At 39.9% G+C, this 26985-nt stretch overlaps 1 protein-coding gene across 5 annotated transcripts in view; it reads left to right on the forward strand.

Moving 5' to 3' along the window:
- The window catches only part of ICA1 (islet cell autoantigen 1, 69kDa), a 153320-nt gene that overhangs the window by 93268 nt on the left and 33067 nt on the right, over positions 1–26985 (forward strand). For all 5 annotated transcript variants that reach the window (XM_008563850.1, XM_008563858.1, XM_008563869.1 and 2 more), the window contains 2 exons: positions 14546–14671; positions 15713–15811. In XM_008563850.1, the coding sequence (XP_008562072.1) occupies positions 14546–14671; positions 15713–15811 (225 nt within the window). The remainder of the gene's footprint in view (positions 1–14545; positions 14672–15712; positions 15812–26985) is intronic.

A 26985-nucleotide genomic window follows, 5' to 3' on the forward strand; every position in this document is an offset into this window, starting at 1 on the left:
AATAAAACACTAGCAAACGGAATCCAACAATACAATGAAAAGATCATTCACCATGATCAAGCGGGATTCATTCCAGGGATGCAAACATGGTTCAGCTTGTGCAAATCAATAAACATGATACATCACATCAGTAGAATGAAGGGAAAAAACTATATAATCATTTCAATAGATGCAGAAAAAGCATTTGATAAAATCCAACACCAATTCATGATAAAAAAAAAAAATCAACAAATTAGGCATAGAAGGCATATACCTCAACACAATAAAGGCCATATATGACATACCTACAGCTGATACCGTACCGAATGGACAACAATTGGAGGCTTTTCCTCTAAAGTCTGGAACAAGACAAGGATGCTCACTTTCCCCACTCTTTCTCAACGTAGTACTGGAAGTTCTCATTGGCATAATAAAGCAAGAGAAAGCAATAAAGGGCATCCAAATTGGAAAGGAGGAAGTCAAACCCTATTTGCAATGATATGATCAAGCACAAAGAAAATTCTAAAGACTCCACCAAAAAATTACTAGAACTATTAAATGACTTCAGCATAGTGGTGGAACACAAAGTCAACACACAAAAATCAATAGCCTTCCTATATGCCAATAATGAAATAGCTGAAGAAGAAATCAAGAAAGTGATCCCATTCACAATAGCTACCCCAAAAATGAAATACCTAGCAGTAAATTTAACCAAGGTGGTAAAAGACTTCTACAATGAGAACTATAAAACATTGGTGAAAAAAAATTGAGGAGGACACCAATAAATGGAAAGATATCCCATGTTCTTGGGTTGAAAGAATTAACATCATCAAAATGTCCATATTACCTAAAGCAATCTGCACATTCAACACAATCACTATCAAAATACCAATGACATTCTTCACAGAAATAGAAAAAATGGTCTTAAAATTTGCATGGAGCCACAAAAGACTCCATATAGCCAAAGCAATCATAAACAAAAAGAACAAAGTTGGAGGCATTACACTTTCTGGCTTCAAAACTGTGAAGCTATAGTAACAAAATAGCATAGTACTGGTATAAAAAATAGGCAAATAGACCAATGGAACAGAGTAGAGAGCCCAGAAATAAACCCACACACTTACAGCCAACTGATTTTTGACAAAGGTGCCAAGAATATACAGTGAGGAAAGACAACCTCTTTAATAAATGATGCTGGGAAAACTGGCTATTAACATGCAGAAGATTGAAACTAGACCCTTATCTCTCACCATACACAAAAAGCAACTCAAAATGGATTAAAGACCTAAATTTATGACCCCAAATTACTAAAATAAACTACTAAAAGAAAACATAGGGGGAATGCTACGTGAAATGGGAGTAGGCAATGGTTTTTTGAGTGAGACTACAAAGGCACAGGCAGCTAAAGCAAAAATTACATAAATGAGACCTACATCAAACTGAAAAGCTTCTGTGCAGAAAGGGACACTATCAACAAAGTGAAGAAACAACCTACAGAATGGGAGAAAGAGTTTATAAACTACACATTAGAAAGGGGATTATGTCTAGAATATATAAGGAACTCAATCAATGCAACAGCAAAAAAAACCAACTCAATTTAAAAAGAGCAAAGGACCTGAACAGATATTTTTCAAAAGAAAAAGAAAACATACAAATGGCCAAGAAACACATGAAAAAATGCTCAAAATCACTAAGCATCAAAAAAATATAAATTAAAACCACAGTGAGATATCCTCTTCACCCCAGTTAGAATGGCTTTTATCAACAAGACAGAAAATAACACATGCTGGCAAGGATATGGAGAAAAGGGAACCCTCCTACATCGTTGGTGGGAATGTAAATTGGTACAGCCATTGTGGAAAACAACAGGGACTTTCTTTAGAGAACTAAAAATTGATCTTCCTGTGACCCAGCTATATCCCACTACTGGGTATATACCCAAAGGAAATAAAATCAATATATCAAAAAGATACCTGTATTCCCATGGTCATCACAAAGCTATTCATAATAGCCAAGAGATGGAATCAACCTAAATGCCAATCAATGGATGAATGGATAAAAAAACTCTGATATATACACAGTGGAATACTATTCAGCTATAAAAAGAAATTATATCCTATCATTTGCAGCCAAATGGATGGAACTGGAAACCATCATAAGTGAAGTAAACCAGGCATAGAAAGACACTGCATAATCTCACTCATGCGAAATATATTTTTTAAAAAAGAAATGGTTCTCATAGAAGTAGAGAGTAGAATAATGTTACCAGAAGTCAGGAGGGAAGGGAGGTGAGGAGGAGGAAAAGTGGTGGACTAATGGGTATAAAACTATGCTGTCTACCCTAAGTGAATCATTGTGTAGTATATGCATGTATTGAAACAACACACTGTACTTCATAAATATGTACAAGTACATGTTAAAATTAAAAATATTAAAAATCATAATTTTTGCTAATAAAAACACACACACACACAAAGAAAAGTGAGTAGACCACACTGCAAGGACCTAGTCATCAAAAAAAATTAATTAAAAAATAAATAAAAATGCTTAAAATGTCAATCCTTATGTGATATATATTTTAGCACAATAAAAATAAATAAATAAAATACTAAGCAGTTAAAAAAATTGATAACCTCTAGTCAAATCGATCAGGAACAAAAAAGAAAAGATATAAATTTATCAATATCAAGAATAATAGAGGACATTACTACAGATACTAAGGCATTGAAAGCATAATAAGTATTATGAACAACGTTTTTTTTTTTTTGACCGATAAGGGGATCGCAACCCTTGGCATGGTGTGGTTCGCACCATGCTCAGCCAGTGAGCACACCAGCCATCCCTATATAGGATCCAAACCCATGGCCTCGGCGCTACCAGCATCACACTCTCCCAAGTGAGCCATGGGGTCAGCCTTATGAACAACTTTTAAGTCAACAAATTTGATAATTCAGGTGAAATGGAAAATTCCTTGAAATACTCAAACTATCCAAGTTTACTCAAATAGAAACAAATAACCTAATAATACTATATCTATTTGTATATCAGGTTCTTTCCACAGAGAAAATTTTAGTACCATATGGATTCACTGATGAAATGTACCAAACATTTATGAAAAAAATATCAGTTCTACACAAACTCTTCTAAGGAAATAGGACTAAACACTTCAAAATTCATTTTATGAAGCCAACATCATCCTTATAGCAAAGTCATGAAAGGACATTGGAAGAAAACAGTACACTAATGTCCTTCATGAACATACACAAAAAATTATTATTAAAATATTAACAAAATGAAATGGTCATGGGTTTCTTTTGGGGCTGATGAAAATGTTCTAAAATTGATTTGGTCATGGTTGCACAGGTCTGGGAATATACTGAAAACCATTGAATTTTACACTTTAAACGGGTGAATTGTACTGTGTGTGAATTATATCTCAGTAAAGCTGTTTAAAATACTAACAAATAGAATCCAACAATCTATAAAAAAGCATATTATGTTTTGACTAGGCCATTATCTGAGGAATGGAGGTCAATTTGAAATCAATGTAATTTACTATAGGTATAGACCAAAAACAAATCATATCATCATCATCATAGATCCAGAAAAAGTATCTGATAAAATCCAATATTCATTCCTGATAAAAAATTGTCAACAAACTAGAAGTAGAAGAAAAGATCCTTAATATTATAATGGCCATATATGAAAAACCTATGGCTAATATCATACTTAATCATAAAAAACTAAATGTTTCTACTATAAGATCAGGAACAAAACATGTATGATTGCTCACATCAACTTGTATTCAACATTATCATAGCCAGTACAGTAAGGCAAGAAGAATAAATAAAAGTACAAACTGGAAAAGAAGTAAGACTGTCTTTATTCTCAGACAACATGATATATGTACATAGATCCATCTACATAGATATATAGAGAGAATTCTAAGGAATTTTTTAAAGAACTTTTAAAATTAACAATTGAATTTAGCAAGGTCAGGGGATACAAAATCAGGTTACAAAAATTAATTGTATTTCTATTAATGAACAATTAGCAATTGAAATTTTTAGAAATTATAATTACAATAGCATCAAAAATATGAAATATTTAGCAATAAAATTTTAATAAAATATGTGCAAGCTCTATGTATTAAAACCTATAGAAAAATGCTAAGAGAATTTAAAGACCCAATAAATGAAGACATATGCCATGTTCATTGGTCAGAAGATATTAAGATGTCAGTTCTTTCTAATTAATTTGTAGATTCAGTGCAATCCTAATTACATCTCAAAGACATTTTTGTAGAAATTGACAAGCTGACCCTAAGAAATGTACAGAAATGTGAAGTGCCTGAAACAGCCAAAACAATTTCAAAAAAGAATGAAATCATAGGACTAATACTACCTGATTCAAAACTTATTAAAGTGACAGTAATCAAGACAGTGTGGTATTGTTATAGGATAGACATATAGATCAAAATAAGAAATTCAGAAAAAAACTCACACATATATGTCTTGTTGATTTGACTAAAAGTGACAAGGTAACACAGTGAGTTACCTTGGATAATTTTGGATAATTTTCAACAAAAGCTGCTGGAACAATTGGATATCCATATTTGGGGAAAACAAAATGAATCTGTACCCCTACCTGACATCATATATAAAAACAAACTTGAAATGATCATAGATCTAAATGTAATAGCTAAAATATTAAATTTCTAAAAGAAAAAGCACAGGAGAAAAAAAAATCTTTCTGATCTTGGGTTAGGGAAATGTTTGTTAAGGCACAAAAACACAAACTATAAAATAAAAACTTGGTAAATTACAATTATCAAAATAAATTTTTTTCTCTTCAAAAGACACTAAGAAAATGAAAAACACGTTGCAGACAAAAAGAGATGTTTTCAGACGTAGTCTGATTATGGTTTTGTATTCAGAACATATAAAGAACTCATAATTCAATAATGAAAAGACAAACCCTTTTAAAAAAATTTTATTGAATCATAATTTATTATACATATTCTGGGGGTTCAGTGTTGACATATGTTGATCAAATCAATATTACTAGTATATATATTATTACAAATCATACTTATTCTTTATGCCCCTTGTCCAATCTCTCCCCATCCCCCTCTCCCTCTCCCCTCCCACCACTGATAATACTAGATTTCTTCTCTCTTTCTGAAAGAGTAATGGTTACTCTGTTGATTTGTTGCCTAGATGATCTGTCCAATGCTGAGAGGTGTGTTCAGGTTCCCCAGAGCAGATGCTTCTTCTGTCACTCTGGAATGGGCTTTGTGGAGAAAGACATCCTCTTCTTTTCTTTGTTCTCTGATGATGACTCTCCTTGTGTCAATGCACTCCAGTGGCTGGTGAACCATCTGCATGGTGGTTGCAATGTATAGCCACTTTGCGGCAGCCATGGTTACTGTGGTGGCTGTGGTGGGCCACCCACATGGACATGATGTTTTTGGCATGCTCCTTGGCACTGCTGGCGTGCCTGGTTGTGAAGGGGTGGGGTCTGGTCCCCAGCTCTATGCCTCAGGACCCTGGGTGGGCCCTGAAGCACTGGCAGAGTGCCTGGTTGTGGGAGGAGGGTCTGTCCCCAGATCCATGCTTCAGGACACCAGTCAGATCCCGAGGCACTGGCAGTGTGCCTGTTTGTGGGAAGGGGTCCAGTCACCAGATCCATGCCTCAGGTCCCCAGGCAGGCCCTGAGGCTCTGGCAGTGTGCCTGGTTGTGGGCAGGGGTCTGGTCCCTGGCTCCATGCCTCAGGTCCCCTGGCCGGCCCCAAGGTACCAGTGGTGTGCCTGGCCTGGAACTAATTTTTTGTCCTTTGCTTACTTCTAAAATTGGGGAACTTCCTGTGGGAACCAGTACTTGAGCTGTGTGGTTGAGCTGAATTGTTGCTTTGCTGCCGTTTCCCTATGGAAGGCTTTTTGTGCAGCTCAGGTTTTAATGGTTGACCTTATAGGTTCTTCTGGCTCTCCAGAGACCTGGTGCACCTAGGTTGCGTAGAAACTGTGATCTGGGCCTGAGTCTTTTCATCAAACTGCACCCCATGCAGTTCCATATTCCCAACCAGTCTCCTCTAAGTGGTCCTGCACTGATTTGGGGGGGGGGGGATCAGCTTGTTGTGTCCCAGTGTTCTCCTGCTGGGTGCATCTTCCCCACCACCTATGCTCCAAACACTTCCCATGGATTGGGCCATGTGCTGGTCCCTTGCGATGACTCACCAGCCTCTGAGTAGTAGCTCCTTTTTTTCGGTTGTTGAAAATAGTAGCTCCTCGCTCCTGTGTGGATCCACGGGAACCCTATTAGTGGTCTTGCTGTCCTGGGGGTCACCAAGGCCCTCTTCTCACCTGCCACCTCCTGTGGCTTTTGCCGGCTCCAGCTCCATGCGCTCAGCAGCTCCAGCCTTAAAGTGGCCACAGCCCAAAATGCTCCAAGCAGTTTTTTCTTTCTCTCGTCATGGCTTCTCCTGCCTTCATGCACTCCATAGGTCTCTCCTCCTTTTCCCCTGAGCTCTAGTGGCCCCAGCTTGGCTGTTGTTGCTTTTTTATCATTGTAAATTGGTTGATTTGTGGGAGAGAGTGACGCTGGGGACCATCTATTCTGCCATCTTGACCAGAAGCTCTGACAAACCCAATTTTTGAAAATAGGCAAAAGGTTTGAAAAGATACATTTCTAAAAATATATGTAGCAAATAAGACATGAAGGGAAGTTCAGTATCATTAGTAATTAGAGAAATGCACATTAAAATTATAATAATTATGACTATACATCCACTAGAATGACTAGAATTTAAAAGACTGAAAATACCGAGGGTTAATGAGGCTATGGAGCAAATGGAATTTGTATTTATTGCTTGTGGAAATGCAAAATGATATAGTTACTTTGGAAAATGTTTTGGCAGTTTCTTATAAAATTAAACATACACTTAACTATATCATTCAGCAATTCTACTTCAATAGAAATGAAAAACATATCCTCACAAAGGCTTGTACCCAAATGTTTATAGCAGCTTTTTTCAAAATAGCCAAAAATTGGAAACAATCCAAATGGATATACAAATAGCACTATATCCATACATTTAAGTACTACTCAGAAATTTAAAAAAGAGCACCTACTAAATATATGCAACAACATTGATCTCAAAATGATTATGCTGAGTGAAAGAACCCAGCTTCAAAAAGACTAGACTACACTATATGATGCCGTTTATATGAAACTCTAGAAAAGACAAAGCTAATCTGTGACAGAAAGTGACAGAAAGCAGATTAGTAGTTGGCAGGGGCTGGGACTTGAGAGAAGGAATTGACTGCAATGGTAACTTTTAGGGTTGATAGAAATGTTCTATATCATGATTGTTGTGGTAGTTACATTACTATCCAAAAACTCATAGAATTGTATACTTAGCATTAAATTGCAGCTCAATAAGACTTGTTAAAAGTAATGATGATAATGATGATGGCAGTGGTGGCATCGCCTTCCAGGCACAGAATAAACATATATCTTCTCTACATATTTTTCTTCTACAAAACAGGGAATCAACTGACCATGGTCTGCCTGTGGGAATTTGAGGGGCTGATTTCTTTCCACTGTGTTTAGGAGACTGCACTAAAGAGCCTCAGCAAGATTTCTCATAATAGAAGCTCTGTTCAGGCTATGTAGTTTGAAGTCTCCCTATACCTACATATAAACTGATGAAGTCAGCAGTGTTGACCAGGGATTCCTAAGATGGTGTCCACACATTTTGTGCATGTCTCAGACTCAGAACACTGTGAATCACAGGGTCAGTGGTAGAATCACATGGTCACATGGTCATGGCCCTGGATCCCATGATTAAAGGGTAAAGAGCATGAATTATAGAAACAAATACACCTGAGTCTGAATCTAATTTTTATATGTTAGGTAAATATCTAGGTCTTGATTTCCTATTCTGTAAAATGGATTTCCCAAGTAAATTTTATGGCATAAAATAGGTGGTATATTATATATGGAAAGAGTTCTCTGTTCAAATAAATTTTAGAAACACTGGAATCGTCAAAGTTAGAAAGGGATCTTTATCATATAACTTCTGAGAGCCTTTCGTATGAATTTTCAAGAAGATATGAGTAAGCAGCCTGGGTTAGTGCTGTCTTGGCTCCATGTACCGTAAAGACAGCTTGAATTCATCAAGGCAAAGGAAGGAGTTAATTAGAAATTCTATGTAACCATAAGAAGAGCAACTGGATCCCAGAACTTGAGTGCTACCAGGATTCTTTTTCTTTTTCTCTTCTACATTTTTCTCTATATGATATCACCTTTATTCTCTGAGACCAATTTTCTTTATACCACAAGAAACTCAAATTCCAGGACTTTCTGCCCCTAGCCACTAGAGGAGGATTGAGACTTACTCTCTCTAGTTCCAAGTTCAAAAATCCTAAAGAAGGGCTCTGATTCATCCAGCTTGAATCAGGTGCCTTTCACCTAATTAGCCCACCATGGTACATTATGATTGACTCAACTTGGGTCATGATGCCGATCCCTGAGCCAGTCAATGGAAGTGGCCTATAAAAAAATATACTAGTTCCCATTGAAACTATATTAGTAAAGAGATCAAAACATTTTCAAAATGAAATGAGAGTATTGTTGAGGGGAAACCAAAAAATAGATAGCTCCTGAAGTCTACACTTGGCTGCCCGCACACATGCGTGTTGCACACACAGTCACATGAGTGAAGCACACACAGTCACATGCACATACTTCTTTGCATAATACATTATCAAAATTGCTCTTGCCATCAATATGTAAGTATATGATAAATCAAGTGCAATAAAGTGTTAAAGTGATTCAGCAAAGTGTTAAACTTGATTATCTGACCCTCAGAAGGTCTTGGTTCATTGGCCTTGGACAGAGGATCTTCTTTTCGCGAATCCAAGTATCTGACCTTCTGTTTTCTAAGTGACTTCAGAAAGGCTAGCTTAGATTTTCTCTTGTGGCACCTTACTAAATGCCAAAGAAGTAATTGGTATACTCTATAATCTTAAATTTTTTCCATGAATGCAGGATGCTGCCCTAGAGGAAAATAGGGGTGAACAGATCAATAATGAGGGAGAAGTACTGAGAGCTGGTTGGGAAAGCAAGACAAGAATTCTGATGTGGTCTGAGGTGTCCATGAGAAGTTGGTATGAGTAGAATCAGCTGGTGGAAAAGGCAAGTTAGACAGTAGCATTTACCATTGGCTTTGAGGTGGTCAAATACATAGTAGTCATCCTCCACACCCAACATTTAATCCCTCACTGGGTCCTGTTTTACCTCCTAAAATCTCTCAGCTCAGAGCACTGTTTTTCATATCCAGCATCACTACGCAAGTCTAAAACTACCATCATCTTTCCCCTTGACTCTGGGTCTGTCCTTATCCACCTTCATCTCTCTCCTCTAGCTCATTTCTGCAGTGCAGTGAATGATCTTTTCAAACTGAAAACAGGATCCTATATCTTCCTTGCTTAAAAGCCTACAGTGTTTTTTCACTGCTTCAAGGACAAAAACTAGAATCCCGAGCACACCAACAAGGCCCTGCTCCAGGATGTACGCCAATCTCCTCTCCGTGTTATCTCATACCTCCCTCCTGCTTGTTCTCAGCTACACTGGCCTACTTCTGGTACCTGCCTCGTTGTCCTCCACCACAGGGCCTTTGCACATGCCCCTCCCTCTGCCGGACTACTCTCTCTCCTTGCATAGTCAATCATGTGCAGTCCTTCAGTGAAGAGGTTGAGCATGGTATCTTTGGAGGACATTTTCTGGGTCAGCTTCCTTGGTCGGTCATTTTTGTGAGACTGTGTGGCTTTCCATCCTAGCACCTCACTTAATTTGTAGTTATGACCTCAGTGATGTGAAAATACCCACTGGACTGTCAGTTCTATGTGGGCAGAGACCACCTCCAGTTGTGCTCACTGCCACTGGCTTACAGAAGATTCCCAAGAAGTATTTGCTGAATGAATGAGTTGAGGGAGCAGAGCTATCTCCTGAAAGAAGATATAAAAATATGAGGAGAATTGTTTTATTTTTTTCTTAAAGGAAATAAAACACTTAGAAAAAAATGCAAAACTACATTCACATTATTTGGTTGTTGAGTAATACAATGACTTTTCCCACTGGATGGGGAAGCCAGACTGAACTGAGAGGATGAATAGCTTTGACTTCACCAAAGGTAGTTCAAGTTGGGGCTAAGAGGTAGAATTTCAGGTTAGAAGGAATAAGTACAGAGCAGTGCCCTGTAGTTTTGGCACTAAAGATATTGCTGCTTTCTCTGGTATAAATTGAATTTCTGTGGTCTGAGAAAGGCAGGATCCATACTAAAGAGGGTCTAATATACATGGTCATTTCCTAGAGCGTGAGCATAAGAGCAGTACGGTGGGGTAACAGAAATAAAATTAAGAAATAAACAAAGGGTATATTTATTTGAGTAAAAATTTTTTAAAGAATCTTGAAAACCACGGGAGGTCTCAAGATATTTATGTAATTTAATATAATTTATCTGGGATTGAGAGGAATAATAATCAAAACATTTTAGTTACGTGAATCTGGAGGCATATGAAATTACACTCTTGATGGCCTGTGCTGGGCTTTGTCCTTGGTGTTTTGTCCTCAGGCTGCAGGCTGGAAATGTGTTTTATAGAGCAGACATGGAGTACAAAATATTAAATGAACTTTACTGTATTCAAAATGCCCAACCGTGTTACATCCTCCTTGCTTGGCAGGGAAAGGACTCAGCATTTGGAAACTCAGCAGTGCGTTAAGTATTTTAATAATCATTTTTGACACACAAAGCATATGGCCTTTCAGAACTCACTGGGTCAAGTGTCGAAGTTGTCTTCTAGGTTTCTAAAATTACCTTGCAAAATTTAAACAAAATTAAATTAGGGCACATTTTAAATTGTATTAATTCATGAGCTTTGTGTTATAAGCAAGTCAAATAAGTTTTCTCCTAGGATATGAGTATGAGTAACTAATTATATTAATGTAAAGGAAAAAGCAAAATTCATACCCCCACAAAAAAATTAATTAGCATTTAATTAGAAAATCTAGAACCTCTATGTAAGTAGGCCAATCGTATGTATACCTTATATTTACTGTGTAGCTCCTAGTGATGCTTTAAGCCCTGCCTCGGATATCCCCTCATCTCAGAAGCCTTCATTGTCTGTTTCCTTATGGTTTATATCAGTTGTCTATGACCACAATAATGCTGTGAAATAGGCAACTAGAACACTGACTGGCTTAAAAGAATAAGCATTTCTTATTGCTCATAAGGCTATGGGTTAGCAGGGCCATTCTGGTCTTTGTGGGCTCATTTATGTGTCTGTGGTCAGCTATGGGGCAGGGAGGGCTCTGCTAGGTTCACTCCAATGTTTTGGGGGTCAGCTGGCCAAAGACTGATCTTGGGGACAACTGGGCTCTCCTCTGGTCAGTTGCATGAATAGAATAGATATGTCTCCCACGCTGCTCCAGCTGGCCAGCCCAAGCATGTTTTTGTGGCCATCTCAGAGAAGCAAGAGAGAAAGTGGAAGCATGCTAGCATTTTTTTTTCAAGCCCCCAGTTGCATTACATTTGTTAACATCCTGTTGACCAAAGCAAATCACATGGCCAAGCCCAGAGTTTATGTAGGAGGACACTACAAAGTTATGGGGCAGGGGTGGGGATAGAGGGAGGCTATCAGTTGGAGCTTTAATGCCATCATCCTACTAACCCCACCCCCCCTACTCTACCCAGTCCCCAGCATTAATCATTCTCTTGTCTGGGCTGTCTCTGTTCCTCATTCCTAATTCTATTGTTATACTTTCCCCATTGTATTAAAAGATAGTTGCTAACTTGTCTGTCCTCCCTAAAAGGTTGGGGGGTCCTTATGCCTGTGTGCTTTCCTTCATAAATCATCACTGACTGCCTGTTACGTGTCTTACTCCTTCACACACACCATGCCTAGCACTGGTCCTGACACATAATAGGCACTCAGTAAATATGTGTCAAATGAATGCACCTGTGAAAGCTCTCACCCTGTATGTATTTCCTTCCCCATCAGAAGAAAAGCCTGAGGACAGATGTCTCTCAGGATCCCAGTTGAGGAGGCCTTCCTGGCCCGAGCAGCTGGTGACCACAGGAGGGCCTGCAAGTGAGGATCTCTTCCCTCCAGACTCTCCCACTTCTCCCCTCTGGAGCTCGGGTTTTCTTTTTTCTGTCTTTATATTTCTTTCAGAGGAAAATCACTGACACTTAACTCATCTTAGACTCTTTTTATAGGCAGAGCTCCCAAGTAGCTTAAACTACTGGCTCTCACTCTATAGTGGGTAATACTCCTACTCTGGATTTACTTAAGCTCATGGTATGGTCAGTTTGAAAGGAACTGGATGGTTACTGTTCTCTGCTCTTCCCAGCTCTGTAGACAGAGAATACAGAGAAATTCTTAGGAAATTTTTTATATAGCTATAGACACAAGATTCTATTCATGCAGTGTATTAATTCTATCAGTATGGTGTTAAATGTGCTGCCTCATTAGATTCCAATTCCGGAGGATCTTACAGGGAAAACTGGTGTTTCTGGGTAGAATCACACTTGTGAGCTTCTTGATTTTCCAATGAGTAGTGTTAGTTGCTTGGGAGGCAGAATAACATGGCTTTCGAGTCAGGCAGGCTAATTTAGAATGCCAGCCCTGCCCATAAGTTACTTGCCCTGATTGAAGCCTCTCAATCCTCATCAGTAAGAGAGGGTAATAGCAGCTAAAATAGAATAATGTTGGCATGTAATAAATTGTATCAACTATTAGTTAAATTTACCATCATTATAAAATGCCCTGTAATTTTATTAGCTCTGAATATGTTAGTATTATTAGTGGTAAAAATTAATGTATGAGTACTTCAAAAGTTCATGGAAAAATGGAATTAAAAGATAATACAAACTTTTCCATGAACTTTCTGCAGACCCTTTCATATCAAGTCATTTACATGTTTATTCTTAGTAGAAAACAACTTCTAAAACTACCTTAAAGCTTGTACTTTAAAATTTACTCAAGTACCTTATCTTTTGAAATGGCCTGAAAACATTTTTTGATTCAGTCAGCAAATTGTATTCAGTACCTGCTTTGTATCTGGTTGCCAGGTGTATTAGTCTGTTTCTTTTACTTATAACATAAATACCCAAAACTGGGTGATTTACAAAGAAAACAAAATTTATTGCTTATAGTTTCAGAGGCTGGGAAGTCCAAAGTCCAGGGAACACAGCTGGTGAAGGCCTTGGTGGTGGCTTTACAGCAATGCAGGGGTTTCACATTGCAGAAGATTGTGGAACAGAGACTAACCACCTCATTCACTCTCCTTTTAAAGCCCTCCAAACCATGCCTAGGACCACCATTCTTAATACATTCATTATGGCATGGCATAGTCCTACAATCTAATTACCTCTTCAAGGCCCCACCTTTCAATTACCATAACAAGATTTCCCACCGTCAACAGTTATAGTGGGGATTAAGTTTTGGGGGGACATTCAACCCAAGGCACCAGGTGACATAATGGTGAACAGGTAGACATTGTTCATGCCCTCCTGGTAATCCTGTGGTGAAAGAGCAATAATTAATAAATCAGTGTTTCTTCCAACTCTTGGTAACCTACCTAGTCAACTTCATGGCTTATCTGAGATAAATTAATATTTCAACTCATCAAGTTGAATACCTTAAATATGTACAGCTTTTTATATGTCAATCATACCTCAATAAAGTGGTTTTTAAAAAATCACCTTCCTTTCCCTGGCCAAAATATGATATGGTGACACTTTGGATTGGAGGAAAGGGAAATTTGACTTCACAATTTTTAATGCAGCTGTATCAAATTTTAATACTTTCTATCTTCTTATGAAATAGTGTGTAGTATAGACATGTCTGAATCTTTCCTGATCTTCACTCCATCCCTAGATTACTGTACAGTTCAGGGATGGATGGAGCATGGCTAGTGTACATTACCCCATAGTAAGAAGTTGAAAGTTGATCAGTGGGGATAGTTTTTTAGGCTGTGTCAAATTCCCTCATAGGGGATTTGAGATTGGATCCTAGAACAGAAAAAGGACATTAGTGGAAAAACTGGTAAAATCCAAATCATGTGTGTAAGTTAGTAAGTAGGATTGTATGGATGTTAATTTGTTTTAACGAATATACCATGTTATGTAAGACATTCACATTAGGAGAAGCTGGGCAAAGAGTGTATGGGAACTCAGCTTCCAAGGACTATAGAAAAATAATGGAGTACAGATCACTCCTGTGCCACCCTGCACATCTGCAGACTTCTCCCCACTATGGTCAGTTTTTGAGTGCCTTGAGAAGAAAAAAATTGTAACATTAGACTAAGGTAAATATAATTAGGATGGTAAGTCTGCTGTAAACTCATAATGTGTGGTACTCTCATTTAGGTCCTTTGGAGATAATGGATGTTGTAGGATCCTCTCATTTGCATGAAATTTTCAAAAGTGTTTTTTTTTCACCTGAAAATGTTAACTACTTAAGAGTTTGAGTGATTTAAAGATTCTTTTTTACTTTCATAGGTACAAACACAAGTACGCCTTGCAAAAAAAAACTTTGACAAATTGAAGATGGATGTGTGTCAAAAAGTGGATCTTCTCGGAGCAAGCAGATGCAATCTCTTGTCTCACATGCTAGCAACATACCAGGTAACAAAGGGATGTTTGTTACAATGATCCAAGAAGAGTATGAGGCTTAGATAACATAAAAATGGTGTTTGAGGTACAAGTATCATTTGGGTATCATGAAGTTCTGAATGCCTTTCTCATAATTTACTTCCCACGTCTCTGCCTTCCAGGATCCTACAGTTTAATCAAACCGAATGGCAGCTATTCCCTGTACCTACACTGTAATTTCCCACTTCCTTGCATGTACTTAGGAGGTTCCTTCTGCCTGGGGTGTCTTTCCCCTTCATCTGTGCCTTTCCAAATTGCACTCTTTTTGATGTACCAGACTGAATGTCACATCCTTTAGTAAGCCCCGTCTGAACTCAATTAGCATTGTACCTATACGTCCCATGGTAGACTTTGCTCATGAGGTTGTCATTATTCAATGCATTTGTTTTGTCTCCCTTCTTAGCCTCTGAGTTCCTTCAGGATAGCACTTGTGTCCATCAGCAGCACTATCTAACACCAACTGAGCATGGGATGCCCAATGCTGGGTGTTGTAGGGAAGATAAAAATTAATAAGACCAGGTTCCCTGTCCTCAAGGAGCTCAAAGTTTAAAAAGCAATTGGAGAAAGTAGAGTCTGATTATATTTTCTGTACCTCTAGGACAGAACAGGGTGGGACAACTGAAATCAGTTCTAAGAAAGCCAATGAGGGTTTGAAGAAGAAAAAAATCGAATCAGTTGAGGGATCATAAAAATAGACTATAAATGATTTGCCCTGGGTTTTGGAGCATGGATCAGATGAGACACAGGATGGAGAGGAGGTTGGAGCATAAGCCACAGGAGGCAGTGTTTGGGGAAACAGGGAGGCATTTAATTTGGCTGAAATACAGGGTGTGAATGGGAGTATAATGGGAAACAAGGGTATAGAGATGAGGTGGAATCATATTTTGCATTTACATATAATTCATTTTTGTGTTGGTATCCTATTTTAGAGCTACAGATAGACATACTTCCCTGGGGCCTGTGACTAGAACTGGGCATTCAAAACATTAATAGCTTTACTGTCTTTCTTTGCAGACCACTCTGCTTCATTTTTGGGAGAAAACTTCTCATACTATGGCAGCCATCCATGAGAGCTTCAAAGGTTATCAACCATATGAATTCACCACGTTAAAGGTATGAAAGCTAGAGAGGCCACTAGAAAATCTTATGAAAAGTAAAATTTTGTTTATATTACAAGTAATGTCCAATTGCAGCAAGCATCATTATTCCAAGACTCCCGATGTCAAAGAGAGAACTGCATGTCCTGGCAGGGTCTTTTTAACTGCAACAGTATTCAATATGATGATAATATACTGCAATCCCTAAACACAAATTGAACTCTGGGATATATATTATTGGGAGATGAATTGTGATGAACTTGAGCCTAATGATTGGTCCTGCTCCTTTAAAATACTTGTTTGACATTGCTAAAGAGCAGATTGCCCAAGTCCCATATACTTGGTCACTTTTTAATTATTACATTTCAGTATGCTCACTTTTGAAGGTATCTTTCCTCCTTTACTTATGAAAAATATCATTTTAGTCTGAGAGACCATCAAACATAGAATTGGATTTTTCCAGAAGACTATAGTAATATTTTCTAATTGAAAAAGCAGCATTCAACCCAGTGATTTCTCAACTTAGAAGGGATACATGCACAGTGTTGATTCTCAGCATTAAAACTGAATATGGAATTATTTTTCTCTCTGATGGTTACAGGGAATGAATGCATATGTAGGTAAGGGAAGTGATTTTGGCTCCAAAAGGATTTTAAGAATGGTGAGAGAATAGTGGATGCTTTGTTGCCAGGTTATATCTGTGAAAGAAAAAGACCAGGTGAGAATATAGCTAAAGTTCACCTTGAAATTGCCTTGCTTCTAATTTTTCCAGCAATTTGTAAATGTCTTACCACCTTGCTTGACAAAACATCAAAACACTAAAAAGTTTTTTTGGTTTTTTTTGTCTTAAAATGTTTCTTTGATTTTGAGATGTTTATAATGTCACTGCATCTACAGAAGTACTAAGACAGAAACCCTTTAAGACCCTGGCCCTTAAAATGAAGGCCCCAAGACGAACCCAGGAGAGTCCACTCACCTTGTGATGTACCTGACCTGACTCCAGACAGAACACTTGGCCATGGAGTTCGTTCATAATCCCCCTCCCAGCTGGTCACTTGCCCATTCATGAGCATTTGCTGATTGCTACATGGTGAATGCATTCAAAATGTGCACTGTTTTCTCTGGCAACTCTAAGCACTTCAGGGGAGGGACCTTTTATCTCTTATATACCCTTTGTCCAGCCAACTGTTCTTCACACAGTGGGCTCACAGCCTTCCCCTCAACACCGGCAGTGTTCCGATTGGTGGTGGGGGCTGTGTTTCTTCTCTGTGATTGACTGCTGCTTTCACACCTCAGGAAGCAGCCCTCCCAACCAAGGCAGAGTGGTTAAAATTATAACTCATACTATTCACAGAATCCATGGGATTCTGATAAGGCAGAGACTTTTAGGTTTTAGAACATGAATTGCATCACGTTTTATTTCAGATACAATTTCAAAGGTTACCTGTCTTCTGAAAGACAACTGAACATAACATAAATCAGCCAGGTAGAAAAGGAAATGATGCCTACCCCAAGTACAACTCAGAAGAACTTCAGGTTTGAGTTAATTGCATATAAAGTACAATATGAATTCATGAAATTAAAGTTGTGCCACAGCATGGAAGAACCCATATGTGTATCCCTGGCCTCCTGTGCTGAGGAAAATATGGCTCCTTAATTTTTGCCATGATATTTATCCTGCAGAGAGGATCAAGCTGATTATGTTAGAGGATTTCTGGGCAGAGAATTCAGTGAAAGTTTGACAGCAGTGGTTCGAGACATAATTACAAGTATTTTGGGCAGATGACTCTCCATTACCTTTTATATCCCCAGAGCTTTCCTTAAATATATGGTTCAGGTAATAGTTCATGGTTTAATTGTAATATAATCTTAGTAGGAGTAATACATCTATTAAGGTATAATGATGTTACAGTGATATTAAGAATAAGTATCTAGAAACCAACCAAATAAACTATACTTTTATTACCTCCCTGGAATGCTGTTCGTCTAGGTTTTCAACAATGACATGTTATAGTAGAACCTCAAGCTGACAGCTAAGTTTTTTATGTGGACTCAAATCTGATATAATAGAATTCTGTTATTACACAGCTTATTATTACATAGATGTAAGCATATTGCAAATCATATTGTGTGCCACGAAACATGAAAACAAAAACCATTAGTACCTTATGTGTCAAGGTCAAGTATGAAGGTATTATTTGCCTTCCCTACCCTCTTGCACTTTAAAATACTTATCCTGTATTTATAAGATTTTTATTTTATCAAGAGATCGTTTAATATATATAATTTTCTTCTGAATGATACTGTGTATTTATCATGGATATTTTGAAAATTAAATAAATATTTTCATGATTAATTTGTTCTCTGGCTTTACCTAAGCAAATAGCCCCTTAAATGCCTTTTGGGACTCTGACTGGAAAGAAAACATTGTCTTTGGAGAGGTTGCCAAGCTCTGTTAATGAAAAGCAAGCCATTTGCTTTCTTTGCTTCAGGGTATATTCTGAGTGTGTTGGTAATTGTGCCATTGCAGCTGTATTTCCTGACTGTTAGTTTTATGCTTGATGAAGGATGATAATTAATGTGTTAAACACTCGGTGCATCCTGTTTGGAGGGAAGAGTCTTTTGCTGCAGAATTACAGGGATAAAACTCATGCCCCCAGAAGTTCAAAGTTTTACTTCTAATGAACCTTTCTCTTAGAAATACATAATAGTTCTTTTACACAATAATTTTATTACTCAGGTGAATTGAGTCTTCACCTCATACAACTTGAAAAATATCCAAGTGAGTGTTGTGACATTTTGTGAATATTTTGTGGTCATGTTTATGTGTCAACAGCCAGACCTAATGTGTTATGTTGATTCTACTTTTCTTGACACATTCCTTCACCATTTTAATTTATAATAAATATATTTTTGTAGCATTTTAATTTTAGGGAAAATTTAACCTTGGAATTTAATATTTCCCCCAAATTTTGAATCTAATAATTGTAACAGCTCAAATTTAAAGCAGAGACACGGTCTTCTAAGTGGTTTCCAAAGAAAGAAGCGATTCCGTGATCTTGTATTTTCAAACAGCAAACATTTATTGATCCATTAAAATGTTACTGGATATACATATTTTCTATATGTTATCATTAATGTATTAATTTTATAGTGATTCCAAATCATTTGGGAATGTCTTTCACATAGTAGAAATTATCAAGTCATGGGATAGGAATGGAATGTTACTTGCCAGCTCTTGAAGCACTGTCGCTTTTTTAGAGAAAGCAATTTAGACTAAGAGTTTAAAGCATTTATTCTGTCTTGTTAGGAAAGTGGTACCACATCTTAAATACCAACCCTCAGATGTGGTCGTGTTTGCTTCATCCTTCCAGAATATCATTTACTTACCCATTTCTCAACAGATCCAGAACAGGCATTAGCTTAAAATAAATAAATAAATAAATAAAAATTTTAAAAAGCCCTAAGGAGTCTAGTAGCTTTTCCCTGGAAAATCTAGAACTCTATATGTATCAGTGACATTTCTCCTCTATCTAGCACACTGGCAGTGGGTTGAGGTGGGTGTCCTCATAGAGACGGGGGCATTGGGCTCCTACAGTAGTGGACATGTCCATCCAGGGACTGGCTGAGGGAAAGGCATGTCCTCTTGCATTTATATTTCTAAAGAGTTCAGAGTGCCTGTATTTGCTGAAAATGGCCAGTGGCAAAGTGTGTTCCTGGGACATGCCCCATTCCGGTGTTTTGAAAAAGAAAGCCAGGTTTTTGACTTTGCTGTCTGGTTATGTGGTAAAGCAGAGTGTGTGAAAGTACAAGCTCCAGAGCCAGCGAAACCTGGCTTTAGATCTAGCTCTGCCACTTTCCAGCTGCGTGATGGTGGTGCTGAGAGTGGTGGCAGTGGTTGTGATGGTGGTGGCAGTGTTGGTGTTGGTGATTGTGATGGTGGTGGTGGAGGAGGTAATGGTGATTAGTGGTGGCAGTGATGAGGATGGCAGTGGTTGCGTTGCGGTGGTGGCAGCGGTATGGGTGGCAGTGGTCGTCATGGTGGTGGCAGTGGTGAGGGTGGCAGTGGTCGTCATGGTGGCTGAGATGGTGGTGGCAATGGTGCAGGTGGTAGTGGTTGCAGTGGTGGCTGAGATGGTGGTGGCAGTAGGAAGGTGGCAGTCATGGTGAAGCCCCAGTGGCTCTGCATTGGTGGAAATGGAATGGACTCATCCAGAATTCTGTGGTGGACCTAGAAGACAGCCATTGACAGCAGCGACCCAGAAGGGTTTATGAAGGTTGCTGGATTCAGTAGCTCAGCTCAAGCTACTTTCTCACTCTCTGTTTTCATCCTACATTGTTAGTTTTGCAGTGAGTTTCACAATCAAGGCTGTGAACGGCAGTGGGATAGGAGATGGCTCCAGACCTCGCCCCAGGGCAACCCCACCCTCCCTCCCTGGCCTCCACAGACACTCTGGCAGCTCCATTCCCACACCTGCCTCCAGGCCTGCGGGCCTTGGTCTGGGCTCACACAGTTCCCACCAGGGGCAGGAGAGGGCCGGGCAGCCTGCAAGCAAGAAAGGCAGGAGGGCTTCCCATCCCTGCAGCAGGGCTAATTCTAAAAAATGCAATTTGGCTTTGCAACTCACTCTTGATCTGTGCCAAGATTTTAACTCTAAGGAAACCTGAATTTGAAAACATAACTCTAAGTATGTTCAAAAATAACCGTTGAAACAGATGTGCCAGTGTTTCCTCCTTTCTCTCTTGGGGTGTAGGTCTTAGCACTGTTATATGGAACGTCATTCTAGAGACCAAAATGCTCTTAGCTTTCGAAATTCTCAAAACATCCTCTTCTAAATTTTGTTTTTCTCAAATTCGTATGCCTAGCAGCCTTCCTCCTCCCACCTCCACATTTCTCAGTTAATCACTTGAACATTTACCGACAGGCCACATGGCTCTGTAGTTACTTGCTTTGAAAATAAAGCCATAATAGTTTTTATGAAAACTGGGTAAATATCCCTGCAATGCTATTTTCGTTACTAGTCCCAACAAGGCAATTACTCATGGCGAGCATCCAGAATATTCTTTTAGACTTTCAAGTTTTCTCTCAGTGTCATTACTCGACAAGGCATTAAGCAAAGTTTTTTTTTTTTTTTTTTTTTTTTTTCTCAAGCTGCTCCAGACCAGATCATTGGAAACAGCAAATTGGGTTGCATCCAGGTTGCTGGGAGAGGAGAGAGTGGAGGGGCGGATCAAGGCCACCACTGAAATCTGAGGTGGACAAGCCGGAACGTGGCTTGTCATTTGGGCACCCACACCTTATGGTGACTGGCATTGGTTCCCCAGGCAGCTGGTAGCGCAAGCCCTCCTCGCAGCAGCAGAACACAGCATGGTTCTGCTCCACCCCCCCACCTCTCTCGTTCCCTAACTCCACCTGGAGGGGAAAACAAAATATTCCCATTGTGTGGGTAGCTACTCTATGCCAGACACTCTGCTAAGGGTGAGGTGAAATCATGTCTAGGAGAGTTTGTCATATGGTATATGAGACTCTCATGGACTAAGGTTGGGTCTTATAATTAACACCGTTAGGCTCGGCCTTAACATACTGAAAGTGCATATATTTTAGTTAACCCTCAGAATAACTTAGGATGTTGGGTACACTTGTTCCTGTCCCCATGTTTCAAATGAGGAAACTGAAGCCCAGAAAATCTAGTAATGTGCCTGCGACCCCATGCCCAGTGCACGGTAGACCTGGGAGGGCCGGGGGATCCGCTTGTACTCTTTCCACCCGGGCCTGAGGCAGGAGGGCCGGAGAAAGCAGAAGTGCCACTTTTTAACAGTACAGCTGCAAACTTTTAATTAAAAATAACACTTTGAAGTGTTTGCTTATAGGTGAAAGCATAATTTATATGTCAGTCCCTCAGCTACCTGGGAACATATGAGCCCTCTTTTAGAATTTGGAATGAAATCCTCTCGATCTCCTTGGCACTTTGTATTGAAGAGGGAGGTCTGTAAATATTCGTGCCTTGGCTGTTCCTAGCACTTCTTAACTAGTCGTGGAATTTCAAAGACCTGGATTCAGACAGGTAGATTACATTCTACCTGTGTGTGGTTGAATGGCCTGAAGCAAGTTGCTTCACCTCTCTGAGTCTCCATTTCCATGTCAGGAAATCAGGAATACAGTGTTTATCCTGGTTTTGTGAGGATTAAATGAGATGGATAAAATGTGGAATGCAGTGCCTAACACAGGAGGTGCCCTTAAGATACCTAATTTCCTGCAGATTTTAAAAGTCGTTGATAAGAAAGCAACTTTTGAGCGCTTGCTGTGAGCTTGGGGCTGTGCAGAGGCTTTCTCTTGTTAATCCCCACAGAGTCCTGAGAAAGGAATACTGGTTCTTACCTGCATCATTCTGATGGGTAAACAGAGGCTCCCATGTCACAGCCCCACTTCATCTCTTTCCAGGAGACTGCGTCCCACTATTAATTTTCCATCTTATTTTAAAGAATAATAGTATGACTTGTGTATAATTGTTTATTTTTCTCTAATGTTATTCTTTTACTTTTTTTGTTCTATGGTATATTTTCAAGATTTCCTCTGGTCCTAGATTAATAGTGTTCCTTATGTAGTGTCTTTGTAAGTTTTTAAGTGCAGGGTGGAGGCAGAGGGGACATGTGTGCTAAATGTTCATGAATTGCATGGCTCATACACATCATTGTGGCCTCTGCTTTTTATTTCTCATGTGCTACTAATTAGATGAACACAAACATAAAAACGCCCAAGTTCAGCATCTTTAAACCATGCCCCACTATTTTGAGCACTTTTATTTCCTTTTATAAACAATTATCTGGCACCTTTGTATGTGTGCAGTGTAATTAATGGAAAGCAGCTTAAGAAAAATAAATGTCATAATTAAAGATTAGAGAAAATGTTACTCAGTTGTCAAAAATAAACATTAAATTTAGGTGATTATATTAGGGCTGGCTGCTGGCCTTTTGTTTGTGAAATTTGTTTTGCTGAATAGTTTTGCTCTCATTCAGACGAATGTTGCTGTTGCTTTTATTATCCTAATACAGGAAGTAGTAACTCCCATTATTATATTAAGCTGTTTCCTTTCTGAGACACTTTTGCAAGCTCGGTCTGCGCGTTTCCTCTGTCACACTGATCTTACATATATATACATATATTTGTGTGTGCTTCCTGAAACCATTTAAGCATTGATGGAAACTATTAGCCTGAACAGAGAAAGGTTGCTTAGTCTAAAGACATTCTTTCCTCCACAGAGAACCTTTCAGGCTTGTATGATGCTGTGTGCTAATACCAAGTGATTCTCACCAGCAATTCTAATGAAGGACTGAGTGGATTGGAGTTTAGAAACAGAGTTTCATTTCTGGACATGGATTCAGTTGGGGCTTCCATTATCCAGTGATTGGCAGTAGTTCTACCTGAGGACTGTCTCATCTGTACACAGTCAGCCCGGCCTAGTAGGTACATTTTGCCTGAGCTGGTGTTCGTGTCCCACAGAAAATGCTGTCACCTCTAACTTTTACAGATGCTGAAGGGCTCAGCGTTTTCAGCTGAGCTGTGGACTTCACTGTAATCCAAGGAACTCATCTCCACTCCCTACCCCCAGATGAGCATTTGTAATCAAACCTTGGAGAGAGCAGTTGTCAGTCCCGTAGAATATCCTGTATCTGACAGCTACACCCAGGAATTAATTTGAGGGTAGCAAAGGGGATGTGATTTGTCCGCTGTGATCTTTCACAGTTCTCCTTAGTCTCTTTATGTCTTCAATGTATGTCATCTTTCGTGAAAAACAAGTTCCATGTGTGGCGGTGTTCTTTTCCTTGCTGTGTAAAAGAGTATTTAGCTTAGTTTGATCTAAAAACTCTTTCTGGCTTTAAGAGACACCCCTTGAGAGTGTTCTAAAATTGACTGTGATTATGGTTGTGCGACTCCATGAATATACTATAAACCATTAAATTGTACACTTTAAAAATGGGCATATGAGGCCGGCCCGGTGGCGCACTGGATAGTGCGCCGCTTGGGAGGCGCGGCCGCGCTCCCGCCCGAGGGTTCGGATCCCACATACAGACCGGTTCCCACTCACTGGCTGAGCGAGGCGCGGGAGCAACGCCGAGGGTTGCGATACTGTTGCCGGTCCCCGGTCCGGTACGGGGGCAACACTGAGGGTTGCAATCCATTGCCGGACACGGAAAAAGACAAAAAGACCAAAAAAAAATAAATAAAATAAATAAAAAAATAAAAATGGGCATATGAATTATATCTCAGTTAAGCTGATGTTTGAGTGTGTGTGTGTGTGTGTAAGATTCCCCTAGTTAAAACTTCTAATATTTAATAAACAAGCCTACATGCTCAGTATTAATTTTGTTTGTGGTTTTATAAATCTTTCCATATTATTCTCCCAGGGCCTTTGAATTTCCTAGTTTAGCTTCAATTTTTTTTCAGGTTAACCTTATGTGCATTAATTTATCAACAAGCAAATACATATCTAGCGTCTCTCTTGAATTGCAACAGCCAAATTGTTGTAGAGACAGTTGTAATAGTAGGAAGAGAGAAGCAGTTGTCACAGGAATTAATAATAAATTAAAGTAGCAATTGGAACTGCAACCCTTCTGTTGGTGAAGCACAATGGTGACTTAGCTGTGATCGTGGTGACAGGGAGTCAACAATTGAGTCCCTACTAATGGCCCAACAGGGGAAGGGATTGAAAAGAAGGAATGAGTGGTTTACATTACAAAGGAATTGTCTGAGAGCTGCTCAAGTGTGGTTAGGAAGGGAGGTCAGGCTGGAGACAGCAGGGATGATAACCGTGGAGCTGTCAAGGGCATCTCAGGGGTTTAGGCAAGTGCTGTGGCAGCTAGACACGGCTGGCTGAGAGCAGACATGTCCTGGCCCTGCCTAGTGTTGATTGATAAAAAAGAAACACAATGAGAAGATAACTGAGCAAACCAGGAGGCCTGGGCAAGTGTCACAGAATCTAAAAGTGAGTCCTGCTTGGGAGCCATCAGAACGTAGGCTGGAAACACTCCTGGCTTTACTTTGACCAGAGTTGGACCATTCTGTGGAGAATAAAACTGCCGGAAGGGGCGTGTGTGTGTGTGTGCGCGTGTGTGTGTCTGTGTAAAATGCTATGATTGGCAGATCTATTGAAATGAGTACATCCTTCACATCTGATGAACTCCTCCTCATGGTTGCACATTTCCAAAATACACACACATGTACCCAGCTTTTACCAGATGCTTTGGGGTATATAAAAAAATCATGAACATCTAGACAACAGTCCATGTTCCAGTTGTCTCATTTGTTCTAATACTGTCCTTTGCAGTATTTTCCCCTCCAGTCCAGGCTGCAGTCAAGGATCATACATTACGTTTAGTTGTCATGCTTTAGAGAGACAGAAAGAACAAAAGAATATGATGAAACAAAATGGCGCCAAATGCTAAACACTGATGAACATGGGTAAAGTAATGTTCTCCGTGCGTGACCCTTGCTGCCGTCTTTGTCCCAGTCTCATAAGACTTGTACTCTTGTCACTACACTGCAGCCCCAGCCCCAGTGGCATTCTGTGTGTTCTTGAAACAAGCCAAGCTATTCCCACCTTTGGGCCTTTGCACTGAGGGTCCTCTCTTCTGCCTGAGCTGCACATGGCTGGCTCCTTGTCATTTAGCTCTCAGTTGAAATGTCACTTCCAAGAGAGGACAACCTGCTACCTGAAGTAATGATCCGATCACTTTCTATCCCTCTATTTTAATTATCTGCCTAGACCCATCACTAGCTGATAATTTTGTCTGACTTGTTCACCAGTATAACCAAAGCACCCAAAGCAGCACCTGGCACTTGGTAGGTGCTCAAAAATTATTTGTTGACTGAATGAACTAATCTAAACATTTAGAAATAGAAAGTCATTAAAAATGGGGGGCATCAGAGCAGTGCAGGCTGGCCTTTGATCCAGACTTCCTTGATGTCCCCAGCAGTGCTCCCTCACCTTACTGGTCCACAGCACCCAAAGCCCTCCTTCCTGTGGGGTGGCAGCAGCTCCAGGGTTTCTCAAGGCACAGGCCAGGAGGGCAGGGCTGTGTCCCAGATGGCAGAATAGACAGTCCCCAGTATCACCCTCTCCCACAAATCAACCAATTTACAACTATTAAAAAGCAACAACAGCCAAGCTGGGGCCTCTAGAACTCAGGGGAAGAGGAGGAGAGACCTACAGAGTTCATGAAGGCAGGAGAAGCCACAATGAGAGAAAGAAAGGATCACTCCCACCATTTCAAGCCCCCGCCACTTTAAAGCTGGAACTGGTGAGCACACGAAGCAAGAACTGACAAAAGCCACAGCTGTGCCCCTTCTGTGAAGTTGCTTGTAGGCTGCAGGGGAGAAGAGGGCCAACAAGACTACTAACAGGGTTCCCATGGACCCACATAGTAGCAAGGAGCCACAGACAACAGAAAAAAGGAACCACTCAGAGGCTGGTGAGTCATCGCAATGGACTGGCTCATGGCGCGTCCTATGGGAAGTGTTTGGAGTATGGGCGGTGGGGGAGATGGGCCACCAGAGGAACACCGGGGCACAGCATGGACAGCTGATCTGCCCCCCAATCAGCACAGACCCACTCAGTGGAGACTGGTCGGGAATATAGAACTGCAGGGGGTGCAGTTTGCTGAAAAGACCAGTTTCCATGCAACCTGGGTCTACCAGACCTCATGAGGTCCAGAAGTACATATGAACCTGAGCTGCACAAAAAGCCTTCCCCAGGGAATCAGCAGCAATGAAGCAATTTAGTTCAACCACAGGGCTCAAGTGCTGGTCTCCACAGGAAGTTCCTCTATTTGAGAAGTAAGCAAAGGATAACAAATTAGTTCCAGTGTAGAGTTTAAGTGGTGGGAACAGCAAATAATCCAACACAGAACTGAAAGACAAAACAAAATACCCACAGATCAGAGACTAAGTCTAATATTAACTAGTAAAGATCTAACACCACCAAAGAATACCTATAAAACCTAGAAGGACTGGAAGCCCCCTGGGCTCCCAAGCCAGGGAGGGGAGGGCCGAGGGCCTCAGCTGAGCCCCCCACCCCGACATCCACAACCAGCCCAGCAACAACCATCAAGCCGCCACAGGAAGCTCTCCAGGCTCCCAAGCCAGGGTGCTGGGGGGCCAAGGGCCTCAGTCACACACCCCAACATCTGCAA

The sequence above is a fragment of the Galeopterus variegatus genome, unplaced genomic scaffold (assembly GCF_000696425.1).
Source record: "Galeopterus variegatus unplaced genomic scaffold, G_variegatus-3.0.2 Scaffold177, whole genome shotgun sequence".
In the NCBI taxonomy this organism is placed as follows: domain Eukaryota; kingdom Metazoa; phylum Chordata; class Mammalia; order Dermoptera; family Cynocephalidae; genus Galeopterus; species Galeopterus variegatus.